The 14,355-nt window shown below is 44.9% G+C and overlaps 1 protein-coding gene across 1 annotated transcript in view; it reads left to right on the forward strand.

Annotated features, from left to right (window-relative positions):
* Window positions 1-14,355, forward strand: part of DNAH14 (dynein axonemal heavy chain 14) — a 333,831-nt gene that overhangs the window by 148,023 nt on the left and 171,453 nt on the right. Inside the window, exons 27-28 of the mRNA XM_019515912.1 lie at window positions 2,575-2,804; window positions 5,578-5,694. Of these exons, the coding sequence (XP_019371457.1) occupies window positions 2,575-2,804; window positions 5,578-5,694 (347 nt within the window). The remainder of the gene's footprint in view (window positions 1-2,574; window positions 2,805-5,577; window positions 5,695-14,355) is intronic.

Below are 14,355 nucleotides of genomic sequence, written 5' to 3' on the forward strand. Positions count from 1 at the left end.
TCTACTGAGGTCCCTTCTGACCCTAAACATCTATGAAATCTCTGAAAGAACATTATCAGTTGTCTCCTAAGAGTGCAAAATTCTTTTAATTTCACCCAGCACCACCCTCACTGGTACCCAGTGGGCCAGATGAGTGGTACAGGGATGGTCCACAGTCTAGATTGGGCTCACAGATTCCTCACTTCCCTCTGCATGCCAGATCCAGTTTGCATGGCACCCACTCTGGGATCCACACTATATGCAGCACCTGTTCTAGCCAGTTCGGGATGCACACCACATGTGGTGCATACTCCGGCCAGCCTGAGATGCGTATCACATGTAGGCCCCCCCCCCCCCAACAGTCCATGACTGCAGTGCATGTGACACCCATTCCAGTCTGCCCAGGATACAGACAGCAGGTGATGCCTGCCAGGGCACTAAGTGGAGCAGACTTCCCAGAGCAGGCACCGCCTGTGATGTGCATCCCACTTCTTGCTTGTGGGTCAACTATGAGATACAGAGGCAGCACTGAGGACCAGATAAAGGGGCTCTGTGGGCTGGATATGACCTGCAGAGCTTATTTTTGATGCCCATGCTCTATGGTATAAAGAAATTAGTTGTCTTTGTGGGCAAGTCACCACATGACTTTTGAGAAGCATTCTTAGTTCTGGTAGTAGAGGAAAATGGTTACTAAGACCTTTCTGTGGCAGGTATTGAATGGAATTCTATTACCCTTTTTGCATCCTGCTAAGGGTACTTACCCAGGAAAAAGGAGACCCAGGTTTTAAAGTCTCTCCTCATGGAAATAAGGTTTTAATTTGTATCTCTCTGACTTTCTAGTACATTGCTTGAATCATCAAAACACAGATTAGGCATTATCCAGTCCTCTCTTCAGCATGCTTTTTGAAACTGAGCCACTAAACATTGTCATTAGATAAAATGAGTGGCAAATAGTGGGAAAATTTCTGCCCTGTTAGGAGCAAGGGTCTAGGCTGGAACTCAGAAGTTAGCTTGTTCTTTCTCCTTGACTTGCGTATCTTACTCTTGGCTGCTATTGGCCAGTTTCAAAATCAGAGCTGGAGAAGGCATAGGATAATGCCTAACCCAGGGGTGGGCAAAATATGGCCCAGGGCTGGATCTAGCCCACCAACTAACTGCATCTGTCATTTAGGGTCAGCAGCCTCAAAGTCATGGGATCTGGCCTGTGGGGAGCTGGTGGCTCCAGCTGCTACGTCGTGCCAGGTGGGTGGGTCCATAGCTTACGATAGCTCCTGTCCTGTGCACCAGAAGCAGAGCTGGGCGCTTGCTGGTATGAGCTGTGGGTACAGCCAGCAGGCTTCCACTGAGGATTGGGGAGACTGCCTGGGACTGCAGCAGCATTACCTTCAGACTTGGGCAGATGTGCTGATCCCCAACAAGAGCCTGCCGGTTGCATCCACAGCTGATGCTGGTGCCCACTGGGCCCTCCTTCCAACATGTGGAGCAGGAACTGGCATAAGCTACAGGGATGTGCTGTAGGTGCAGGAGGGTTCAGCGGGGGAGGTGAGAGGAGGGAGAGACAAAGATAGGCAGCCCTGCCCACAGTGAGCAACAGAAGCCAGTGCTGGGCGCCAAGAAAAAGCAGGACCTGGTGGCTGGTATGTCCCAGGGCCCTTCTGGCAGTTGCTGCCCAGAGTCTACACCTGGGCTGCCCTGTGGCTCCTCCCCACTGCTGCTGCCACCACCCTGCAGCACCCTAAGCAAGTTCACAGATGACACCAAGCTGGGGGAAATTGTACATATGCTGGGAGGGTAGGGCTAGGATTCGGAGTGACCTAAACAAATTGGAGGATTAGGTTGAAAGAAATCTCATGAGGTTCAGGGAAGACAAGTGCAAAGTCCTGCACCTAGGATGGAAGAATCCCATGCACCGCTACAGGCTTGGGACCAACTGGCTAAGCCTTTGTATGAATTGAGCTTCTTTGGAGTGACACACTGTGGTATATGCATACAGGCAAGCAGATATCTGTAAAACTGTAGTCAAATAGATAACAGAAAGCTCCTTAAGATGAGAGATGCTTTTAGAAAAACTGAAGTGTGGGAGGTATGCACCAATTGGTATGACTTCAGCACAAAGTACAGGGAAGAAGAGGGTGCATATGCCGAGGACAAAAATGTCTTCAAGCTTGAGTGCTTGGAACACGTGTACCCACAGTGACACATACATACGGACAACAAACCTTGCAGAACTCCAGTTACTGTGGTAAATAATTTATTTTTCTCTGACTTAGATTGTAAGGTGCTGTTCTAATGTATCAGAAGACGAAAAGTCACATTCTTAACATTTCCTACTTGTTGAAAAATCTTGGCAGCAGTTCTACAAACTTATTTATTCTCTGGTATTCAATAGCTATACAATATTTTGCACCCCATTTGGCTGTTAGTAGGTATGGATGTCTTTTGAAAATGTCACCCCACGAGTCCATATGTTTGTACATCTAGATGGAGTATACCTTAAGTTTAAAACATATGTTAGTTAATGGCAATGAAACATTTGAGATTAGTGGTAATAGCTTGCTAAACTACTGAACTCTATTTCTTTTTCATTTATTATAGGGAAGATAAGAAATGGTTCCTGGAAAAATATCCTGACAAACTGCCATCACTGTTAGGAAAACTCTATGTATTTGCATTTACTTGGGCAGTTGGTGGAGTTTTAAGAAGAGAAGATGATTATGAGGAGGACTCTTTGATTGTCATAAATACCACAGATGAATGTCTTGTAAATGTAACGCGCAGTTTCAATAATCTTGTTCGTGATATATTTGAAGGAGAACCACCTACTGGTAATTTTCAATATAAGTTCTGTACTGCATGCCATTCATTAAACTTACAGTGATAATATTGTAATTAATTGAAAGATTTATTTTTTTTTTCAGAAGTAAAACTTGTAATACTGTATTTTCTCCCATATAACCTATACCTTTTTCTCCAAAAGCAGCTGATGAAAATTGGGCTGCATGTTATATGCAAGAAAAACAGAACCCAAAGAATATGGAAATTTGGTAGCAGAGGAGTGGTGGCAGCCTGAATTGTCACATTTCTAGAGGTGTGTCTACACATGCATTTGATCTGGGAGAAGTTTACTCACAAGTAAACTTCTCATGAGTAAATGCACTCAGGCAGGCATTTACACATGCGGGGACTTGTGAGCAGATTTGCTGCTTATGACAGCAATCTGTTCCCACCCCCTCCAGCACTGCACGAGTCCCCTGCAGCAGCCAGAGGGAGCTCTAGGCTCCCCCTGGACGCTAGCCTAGGGGCTGGCAGGGAGCACAGGGCCAATCTCCTGGTGTTGGCTGAGACATTGCTCCCTGCTGCTGGGGCAGGCTCCACCACCAGAGCCTGAGCAGAAGACAACATCCCCTTGCCCTGGCAGCAGAAAGCTTCTGGCCCCAGCTCTCCGACTGGGGGCAGGAAACTTGGAAAGAGTTGCAGGGGAGGGGCAGGTCGCAGGCTCCTACCCCAGTCTGCCAGTGGGGCAGCTAGCAGCGAGCCCCTGGCTCAGTGGGGATTCCCAGCCCCCACAACCTAATCTTAATCTTGGAGCAGGGGGCTGGGAGCTCCCTGCTGCCGGGATAGGGAGCCATAATACCCTCCCAGGCTCCAGCGGCAGAGCCCACCCTGGCAGCAGGAATCAATCTCCCACCCCCTGCTGCCTGGCTTACCGGTAGCACATTTGCTCCTGGTCAGGTGTCTACATGAGTGCTACTGTGCTGTAACTAATTGCAAGTAAATTTGCTACTTGAATTTTCAGGTAGCAAATTTACTTATGATTAAAGCAGTTTACTGCACAGCAAATGTACGCACATGTAGATGTGCACACTTACTGCACAGTAAACTGCTCTACTGCACAGTAAAGCATCTCAAGTAGTTGCACACTAGGAGTCACATGTATTAATGCTGCCATGACTCCTTTGCTGCCAAATTTCTGGACCTGTAGGGAGTGCCCCTGGCTGCATGGCATGGCCCTGCGCACCAGATTAGGCTGTCTCCTGGGATCAGTTTGTCAGTCCCATCCAGCACATGGGGTTGACAGCATGCTTAGGAGCAGTTTCAGCTTCCTATCTGCTGCTATTCAGATTATTACCCGAAGTAAGATCTTTTTTTCTTTCATGCTACCTTTTCAGAAACTGGTAGCATGTTATATTTAGGGTTATGTATGAGAAAATTCAGTACTATATGATCATGTGTATTTTTTAAATCCACATATTCAAATCTGGTTTTGAACATTTTTTAAACTGTATACTACCTAAAGACAAAAGAAGAAAAGTTGATTAATAATTATATCTGGATATTGACAGACATACCTTGACCATGCTCTAACTCATGGCACTTTCTACAAAGTGTCATGAGTTAGAGTCCCTCCTCCTGGCCCCCAATCCAACAGACATTCACCTGCTGGGTTGGGATACAGAGGCTGGAGCCTGCCATCACTAGCCCTGGCAAGCAGGCAGGGGCACCCCTGAAGCATCCAAGAAGGCCGCTGAACCACTCCTCTCACCAGCCCTGCCCCCTCCACTGGAGCTGCAGCTTGGGATTTGCTACCTGGCTGGAGCTGGGGGGAGAGGGGGGTGGAATGGACCCCCCCGCCAGCTTTACAGCTCCTCCCCACCGAGCTACCCTGGTTGGGGTATTGAGGGGAGCTGGGCTGGACCTGCAAGGCAAAGGGGCTCCATTCCATCCCCCATCCATCTCCAGCTCAGGCCACGCAAGCTGGCAGCTCATGCTGCTCCTTTCCCCCTCTCTGCTTTGTGCGGCCAGAGCTGGAGGTGGGGTGTAGAAGGGAGCCCCCTCACCTTGTGAGCCCAGCCCAGCTACCCCCAGTACCCCAGCCAGGGTAGCTAGGAGGACTCCATTCCACCCCTCCCCCCACTTCCAGCTTCAGCCAGACAGAAAACCCCAGCCAGCAGCTTGGTACTGCTCCCTCCCTCCCTCCCTCCTCTTCTGCCCTTTCTTCCCCCTGCTGACAGCCCTGGAGGTAAGGACAACCCCAATGGGACTGTCCCAAATGGACCACCCTGCTGACAGCCCCAATGCTCAAAAAATTAACTCTAGGGGAGGATTAATTTTTTTGCACAGTTGGCCATTTTAAAGGCACTCTACAGCTGTGCATATGTCATGGCACAGCTGTAGAGAGCTTTCAGGGGCCTGACTGCACTTGTATAAGTGTCCTCCATTTTAAAACTCAGTCACAGAACCACTTCCAATTGAACATGGTCACATTCATTATTAATGCTCTAATTGGAATAGGTAAACCTGTCAGGGTACACCAGCCATAATTTCCACGTCAGGTGACTGCCGAACAAAAAATCTGTTCACAAAGTAGCAAAAACTCTGAAGTTCTGGAGTTGTTAATTTTGTTTAGCTACATGGCTTTATGTTACTGAGCATATAAGAACAGTGTGAAATTTCTGCTTCTCTGATGCAGATCTTCAGCTAGTATAAATTGTCATAAATTTATTAACTTCAAATTCTAATATGTACTAGCTGAGGATGTCTTGCTACTTAAGTGTCTTGTCTTGCTGCCTAAGTGTATCTCTGTTGCTGACTTTACAGGTGTTCAGTTTCCATCAGGAGACAGGGTTATCTTTGCTTATTTTGTGGATTTACAAACAGGTGATTTTGCACCATGGACAGACTTAGTTCCTACCACTCAGTTTCTGATTCAGCAAGGTAAGATTCATTAATGAAAATCCTTTTGATAGACATTTAGCTGCTTCATAATTAATGGGAGGAATATTTTTTTTTTCCATTTACATTTCTTCATTTACAAAAGTGAAGAAGTTGTACCACAGTAGACTGGAGTTCTCCATCTTTAAAATAAATACAATATAGATAACTTCTAGTATAAATATTTTCCTATGTTGGCCTTGTATTTTGCTTCAGATTTATTAGAGAGATCACATGCATGGGTAAGAGGGTAGGTTATTTCATCAGATATGTCTTGATATCTCTGAGAAGCAAGAATATTTTGTGATATCCTTTCTCGTGCCAGCTGTATAGTCAGGAAAGCTATTACACTGCACTGATTAGGTTTTCCTCCCCCTCCATTGTGTCCAAGTAACAGGGTTTGGGTCCTCTGTTACAACCCCCCATAATTAGATTCTGTATGTAGTAAATTTATAACTTTGCTGTAATTTTCCATGTTCAGGATCTAACTGTTGCAGGATTGTCTTAAATTTGTTCCCCCAACACTACTGCAGTGAGAAACACAGCAGAAGGGGTACATGGTGGGGGGCAGGTGGTAGAGGAAGTCAAGTGGCCTGACCCCTGACCATTACCCCCCAGAACCTGTGTCCCTTGATGCCCAATGCCCCTGCCCCTTTTCCCCGCTGCTGCCAGCCTCTCACCCACCGCCCAGTGCCTGTCCCCCACAGGGCCTGTGCCTCTTAGCACCTACCCCTCCCTCCACTTGCCTCCCCTGCTGCTTGTCCCCCTGGTGTCTGGCACCTGCTACCTCCCTGCCACTTGCTCCCCATAGTGCCTGTGTTCCTTGGTGTCTGGCTCCCTACTACTTATCCTTCCTACTGCCTGCCCTTATTGGAGTCTGTATTCCCTGGAGCCTGCCTGTTCCTCCCTCCCTGCCACTTACCACCCCTGCTGACTGTTCCCACCCCTAGTGCCTATGCTTCTGTAGTACCTGTGCCCTCCAGCATGTGCCCTCTAGCACCTGCCCTCCTCTGCTACTTGCCCCCTCTGCCACTTGTCTACCTAGTACCTGTGCCCCCCCCATCTTGTCCACCCACTGCTGTCTGCCCACCCCATGCACACCAATGCTTACCATCAGTCTTGGCACTGGCCCAGACCTGGCCCCACACATGCTGGCTCCAGCCCCTGCCTGGCCTGATGGCAGTTCTGGCCCTGGCCTCAGCCCCAGGACAGGGTCAGAGTCAGAGCAAGAGCTGCAACCAGAGCTGCCACTGCTGCCCTAGATTGGGGCCAGAGCTGGAGCTATTGCAGCCACCTGCTCTCCACTGCCTTGTACTCTGAATCCAAGATGAGGAGTTTTCTTTCCAGTGTTTAATGTGGGGGACACCTTGTCTTGGATTTAAGTAAATGTGCTAATTAAACTTCCCATACCCTTAATCTTAATTGCTGCAGAGTAAAACGTCAGACTCAAATACTGAGTCCTTTCTATTACATTATCCTTAGATGAGTAATATAGGATATCATTAAAAATATTTCTCCTTCTCAATTTTTCCATTGTTTTCACTGTATTGCCTCCTACTTATTGACTTTGCAACCTGCTTTGCTTTCAATAGTTTGTGGCATGTCTTCTAGACTAGACAAATTCTGTACTGCCTAAAGTAATAGTGTTTTTCATTTCCACTTCAAATAATTGGTGAAGTTTTCGGGTACTAACATCTGCTTATGCAGATGCAAATATTTTAGGGGATAGTTTTGTTCTTCATTTGCTCCTTAAGCTACTTAGAATGCTGCTCAACCTTGCAATCCAGTGAGCCAGATAAGTGTCACAGGGCTGGTCCACAAGCCAGATCTTGTGTGGATTCGGTGTACAGGATTGGGCCACACATGCCAGGATCTGGCCTCATGCAACCCAGATCTGGCCTTGCACTGTCTGGATCAGGCCCTGTGCCACCGAGCCCTGTGCACCTAGATCAGGCCTTGTACACTCCAGACTCGCACACCCAGCCTAGTACACGGGCCACGCTATCTACTTCAAGGTTTCTAATGGGTCTAGACATTTGTCAGCTGTGGAATGTCAATTAATGCTGCCACGGCTCCCCCACTGCCAAATTTTAAGACTCCTGTGGAGCCCTGCCCTGCACTTGAGCACCCCAACTTAGAAGATACCAATTTGCTGTTCCATTCAGTGTGATGGACATCTAAATGACCTACATTTTGGGGAATACATAATTGTAGATGCATTTTTTGTAACTGGAAAAAGTGGGGTCATTTCACTCGGAGCTGAAATTTGTTCAGTTACTAGAAATAAGTGAGATGCTGTGTGCTTAATATCCAAACTCAAAGATTTAGCATTATTACAAACCTTACAGATCTTTGATAGGATCTGTGACATAACATTATGCACAGGGCATACTTTCTACTCAAGCTTTAATTTCAAAATCTGGAATTCCTCTGTGCCAAATGTTTAAAAATAATTAAAATAGATTTCCAGAGTCAAAATATCAGGCACAATGGATGTTGAGAGCAAAAAAGATTAGGGATGTGGTGATTATTGTAAAGATCATGCATACTCAGAGTTAAGATGACATTTCGAGGACATTTTCTGTCATGAATGCTAAAGCTTTGAGAGGGGGGAAAGAGAGAGAGAGACAGAACAAGAATACAATAGTGATTAAAAATGAATGTGCTATATTGCACCTGAATTAAAATTGTAACTGTGTTTCTGAAGAGTGTGAAGTATTAGAGTTTGATTAATGTTCAAGTTATAATAAACAAATAATGTTATTTTAAAATTAGTTCATAAGAACTCAAACAATGACTTGGAATAAAAATAATCCTTCAAAAATCAAAAACAAAATTCTGTTTTATATCAAATAAAATAATCCAGTAATTACTCCTCTTACAAATTCAGTTCTTTTTTTTTTCCCCCCAGAACATACCAGCTAGCATATCAAATGACCCTTTCCTCTAATTGGGTTAGTCTGTTTAATCTTCATCTTCTGTGGTCCCTGATATATATTTGTTTAATGGCATGATGGGATCTGATCCCAAATAGGGGCCATTACTACTTGCCATTGCAGGGAGAACCCATGGTCCTTCTGCACTGACAAGTTGGAAGCCAGGTGCCTACATGCAGGGCTGATAATGAATTGCTTGTCAGTCCTGATGGAGAGTTCCAGGTCCCATTCAAGACCTAGGGATGTCGAAGGAGTGAGGCCAACAATTAGCTGATTGCTGGCCCCAATTCTATACAGTCACAGGTCCAGTTCACCCTGACAGTCAACAGATTTTCAGCCCTGAATAGCCCTGGCTTTGAGACCTGAGGCTGTCTGGGCTGGGGCCGATAATTACCTGACTGTCAAAACCTCATACTAGGCAGCACTGGCCCAGCTGCCTGGTGCAGGGGAGCAGAGGCTCATGGGGAGGGGGAGCCTTTGACTTCCCTTGCTGGGGACTTTAAACCACACTCTGGGCAGCTCTGGCTGGGTAGCTTGTTTCAAATATTATCACACCATTAATGGTCTGAACGTGTAGCAGGGTAACTATTTGAGATCCAATTAACAGGTTAATCGCATCTCAAGTGTAACGTCTGCCAGGGGCCTATGTGTATTTGTGTGTATGTTCATATCCATGAGCCGAAGAATTCTTGTTTCTGTCAATGGTATCTGTATTTTATGATTATAAAACTGAAATTTCAACAGAGAATGGTATTTTGGTTTGGAGTCATGTTCTCCAGTGGTCTGGGCAAATTATTCTTTCATTTGCTTTTTCAACAGATATATTTCCTCCAATTTTTTTTTTTCATTGTTAGAGAATAAACTATAGAAATGATCCCTGAAATATATTAAGCAGGCATGCTCTCTCTCTCTTGCTCTGTCCTATTTGCATGAATATATTTATTGGCATATTTATTATTACATTAAAAGGAACCTAAGCCGCCAAACTCAAGAACTTGAAAGTTGCTGGCAGTGGGTACACGCACCTCAAGGAGAACAGCAGGGAAGGGGCTGGAGCTGCACTGCCACAACAAGGATTAGATCCCTGGAAGTTCCTCCCCACAGCCCTGTCTGCCCCAAGGCACCCGTGCCAAACAAAATGTCTTCATGTGCCACACTCTTGGCATGCATGCCAGGGGTTGCCTACCTCTAACCTAAAGAGATATCCACTCTGTTGCCACTGCCTCTCTGACAGGCTCCCTGGCTGAATAGTGTGCTTTTGAGGCAACTTGGTATCGCTACAGCTAGGGGGCTATATATGTATGCACTCCCCCATAGTGCTTTGTTTTTTAAATTAATGCGTGAGCATTGTCTTGGTTGGCAAGAATCAGTGCCTAATTACTGTACCTATTCTTAATTTACCGGTATACTATTGGTGTTTATCTGCAATTTTTTTCTGGTCCATTCAGGGCTAAGTCAAAAAGAACTAGTAGTTGGAGATAGTTATATGCTGCTTATAATCTTCTGTTCACTGAAAGAGAAATACACTTTTATAGAATAATTTTGAGCACACAAATCACAGAAACATGTAGACAAAGAGGAGTGGAACTGTATCTAACAAATACCTTCAAAAATAGCAATTTTATATAAATATAAATATATAAATAAGAGTGATTTTTCTTCTTTCCAGCAGTCAGCAATAGGCTTTGAAGTGTTTTAAATCTAGTTTTGCACAGTGTACTTTAGTAAATGTTAATTTTGTGCATCTAGTCACAAATGAATATACAGATATTTTAACTTTCTTAAAACAATTTCTGCCACATTTTCTTTGTCAGCTGCTTGGCAGAGCCACTTTTGTTTTGATGGGTTTTTTCCTTGTGCAAATTCAGTATCCTTTCTGCTGAAGCTAGTGTCTTTGGCATGCAACTTAAACTTCTGAGTACAGGAGGTAATCAGAATAGAGTAATGATGGACATAAGGTTATGAAAAATCTTTGTTGTAATAGATATAGTGAGAAATAACTTCTCTCTTTTCATAAACAGTAGGTGTGTCTACATGTGATGCTTTACTCAAGATTAGAGCCAATTACTGCACAGTAAGCATCACCATCTATACGTGCAGATGTTTACTGCATAGTAATTGGCTTTAATCATGTGTAAATTTGCTGCCTGTAAATTCAAGTAGCAAATTGACTCTCAGTTGCCTTAGTGTACAGTAAGGCACATGCAGACAGCTGACTGGGAGCAAACGTGCTCTTGGTCAGCCAGGCAGCAGGGGTGGGTGATTGCTCCCTGCCCCCAGGAGCTGCCTGATGCCAGGGCAGGCTCTGCCACTGGAGGCCAGACAGGGACACTGTCCCTCTGCCCTGGTAGCAGCCCCGCTTCCTGATCGTGACCACAGAGTTTGGGCTGAGAGATAAGAATGTCCCAGCCCAGGCCCCAGGCTTGTAGAGTGGGAACTGGGAGCTCCCTGCTGCCTGAGCAGGGTGACATTGTTACTTCCTGAGCTCTAGTGGTGGAGCCCGCCTCAGCCGCAGGCAGCTCCCAGGGATAGGGAGCAATCTCCAGGCCCCCGCCAGAGGACAGCTGTCTCCTGGCCCATGCTCTCTGCTAGCCCCTGATGCAGGGGCCCAGTCAGGGCCAAATTAACCCTTTAGTGGGGTCTAGGCAAATAAACTCATGAGCCCCTACTTAATAGTATATATTTATATTATTTTTCCCACTCAATAATTTTATAAAATAAGCACAACAGGGCTCCTTTTTCATTGATGGCCCTAGGCATGTGCCTAGTTTGCTTATGTGTTAATCTGGTTCTGGGCCCAATGCAGGGCTGCAAGGAGTGGGAGCAGTCTGCTGCTAGGAGCAGCAAATCTGCTCCCGCATGCCTGCATATGTAGATGTGTACCTGAGATGGCTTACTCTGCAGTAAACTGATCCCACATTATTTGCACATGTAGATTCACCTAGTGAGTCCTACTTTCATTTTGCCTTAATCCATAGCATTGTAAGGAAAAATGCATGAAAACTCACTATCTGATTTTGTACTCTTTCAGTCCTCTGAAAACATTTAATCTAAATTATATAGGAAATGAAGCAGCTGGGAGGCAAAGCAATTAGGAATGGGAAGAATCATACTACGGCTAATGAGACTACTTATGCTTCCCTGCTTTACAGGATTTGGCTCAAATCCTCTGAATTTTCCATAGTAACATAGATATGCATGGATCATTTTGTAGAATATGATGTCTTTGGAACTGGCTTGAAAAGCTGCATCCATGGAGGCTGCACAAGCATTTGTGCAAAAGAGTGATTTTTATCTCCTCAGTCTCCATAAAGCAGTGGTCACCATCTGGTCAATTGCAATCAACTGGTTGATTGGGGAGCCTCAGACAGTCAATCTCTGACTAAAATCAACTGTCAGAGGCTCTGCAATTGGGAGCAGAGGGACGCCTGTGGCTGGGCTGAGCCACGCCCCCTGCCATTGGGGCTGGGCTGTGGAAGTGGGACAACCCCCCTCCATGCCCCCTGCACCTGGGTGAGTTGGGCCCTGGCCAGGCCAGACTGGGGGAGGGTTAGAGCCTGGAAGGCTCATCCAGGTACATGGGGGGGCTCCTGCCACTGCATGCACCCTGGCAGAGGCCCGGAGGGCACATGCCCCCCGCAATCTGTGAATGGGATGAGGCTGCTGTGTGCTGGGCTTTGTGCCCCAAGCCCTCCTGCAGCTGAGTAGGGAGCAAGACTGAGCCGGAGGCGGCTCACAGCAGCTGGGGGGCAGAGGACTGCCTCCATGTACCCAAGAGTGGGGGTGGAGAGAGGTCCTGTGAGGTAAAAGTGCATAAATGAGGCCCAGTTCACTGGTCAAATGTGTGAGAGATGTCATCCATGTATTTGTTACTTTTGTGATCGTATGAGCAGAGATGCATGAGAATATTCCTATGAATAGACATTAAAAGTCGGGAAACAAATCCCTCTCATATAATTTTTCTCAGCCATTCTGAATAGGAATACATTCTGATAGAAGGACTCATAGTGTTGCCCATACCTATAACTAGGCTTATGTCCCTTCATAAATTTCAAGAAAGGATCAAGACCTCCAAGACCAGGATACTGAGGAAGAGGCAGTAAAAGAGAGAAAAATCAAATCTGTTTCAGTAAGTTTTGCATGTGGATAAATCCACTGAGTTCAAAGGGATTTATTCATAAAGAAAAAATATTTTAAAATGTCTGAATTTTATTTTTTTGACAATTTTGTTTAAAAACAGATGTATTTATTATCCTATCAATATAACCTTTTTAGAAAAAGGAAACATCAGTTCCTCTGATTTTTTCTTTTATTTTCTTTTTAAAGTGCATATTAACAGATGGATAGGTTATACTAACATAATTAAATGAAATTTGCTAAATGTCAGTGACTACTGGGATTTCAAAACAATTCCATTTCTGTTTATAAAGTTCTTGATTAATATAATTTTATAACTTACTTGAGTAGACATTCTGCAGAGACTAAGTGTAAAAATATGTTATGTATTGCATAGCCATCTAATTAAAATATTATATTTTAGAATAACTAAAGATGGCTAGGCACTTTAGAGATGTGTAGTAAGACCTGGTGTCGGATATGAACTATGTAGGCTGAACTTATTGTTTAGGTATCTGAGTACTTTATAAAATATAACAAAGAGTTTGAGTAGAGCTGGGTGATGTGTTTTCTTTGGTTGATGACTTTATTCACAGAAATAGCTTTACACCAGTTAACTAACACTATTTGTACATCCATGTCACATGTGGCAGATAGTTTTAGCAGGGAAAAAGTGAAAAAATTTAAAACTAATAATTTTTAATTTCAAAATGAAATTTGAAAAGTAAGTTAATTGCTATTGAAGAAGGGAAACAAAATTGCTATTAAATGTTTTGGTTCAAACAAAGGGTTTTGTACAATTTTAAACAAATTTTAGCCAAATTTTCATTTCTGCAGGAAAACCAAAATATTTTCAAAGCTCTGTTTCTGAATCTTCCCCCACTTTTACTTTCCTGAGTCTTAAGATCCTTCTGCCCCACCATAAAGAAATAACTTGCCAATTCTGATATTGTTTTGGATTATATGCACTGCTATTCATAGTAAGGTGGGTTTTTTTCTTCTAAAGGGATTGATAGTGAAACAGTAATTAACTAGTCAAGCAGATCATTACAAGGAAACAGGATAAATTTTCCTCTCAAACTTTCTCACAAGAAGAACAAGAGGAACCAGAGCTGTCTTGGAGCTATGCTGCTTCTTTCTTCCTCCACGTGTGCCTTACTGTGCAGTAGATTAATTTACTGCACAGCAAAGAATCACCATCTACACATGCATGGTAATTAGGCTGGAGTAGACTAATTTACTGGATTATCCAATAGCTAAGTCAGACGCAAGTACTGTCCAGCAGCACAGTATATTACTGTGCTTAAATGCACATGTATAAGGTGACAGGGCTGGCTGGGGCATGAGGATGCTTAAGCACAGGGCTACCCAGCTGGCAGCCCCTGAGCTGAAGCACCCTTTTGCCCCAGCCAGCTGCTCTGCAACATGTGAAGCCCCAGGGCTGCAGGGGCTGTGGAGGGGCTGACTGAAGCACCTTCATGCCCCAGCCAGCTGCTCCACAGCACATGGAGCCAACAAGACTCCACATGTGGTAGAGCAGCTAGCTGAGGCACGAGCAGCACCCTTGTGCCTCAGCCAGCCCCCCCCCCTCCTGTGACACACACACACACAC

Source organism: Gavialis gangeticus, unplaced genomic scaffold, assembly GCF_001723915.1.
Source record: "Gavialis gangeticus isolate Ggan-Ray unplaced genomic scaffold, GavGan_comp1, whole genome shotgun sequence".
NCBI lineage: Eukaryota > Metazoa > Chordata > Crocodylia > Gavialidae > Gavialis > Gavialis gangeticus.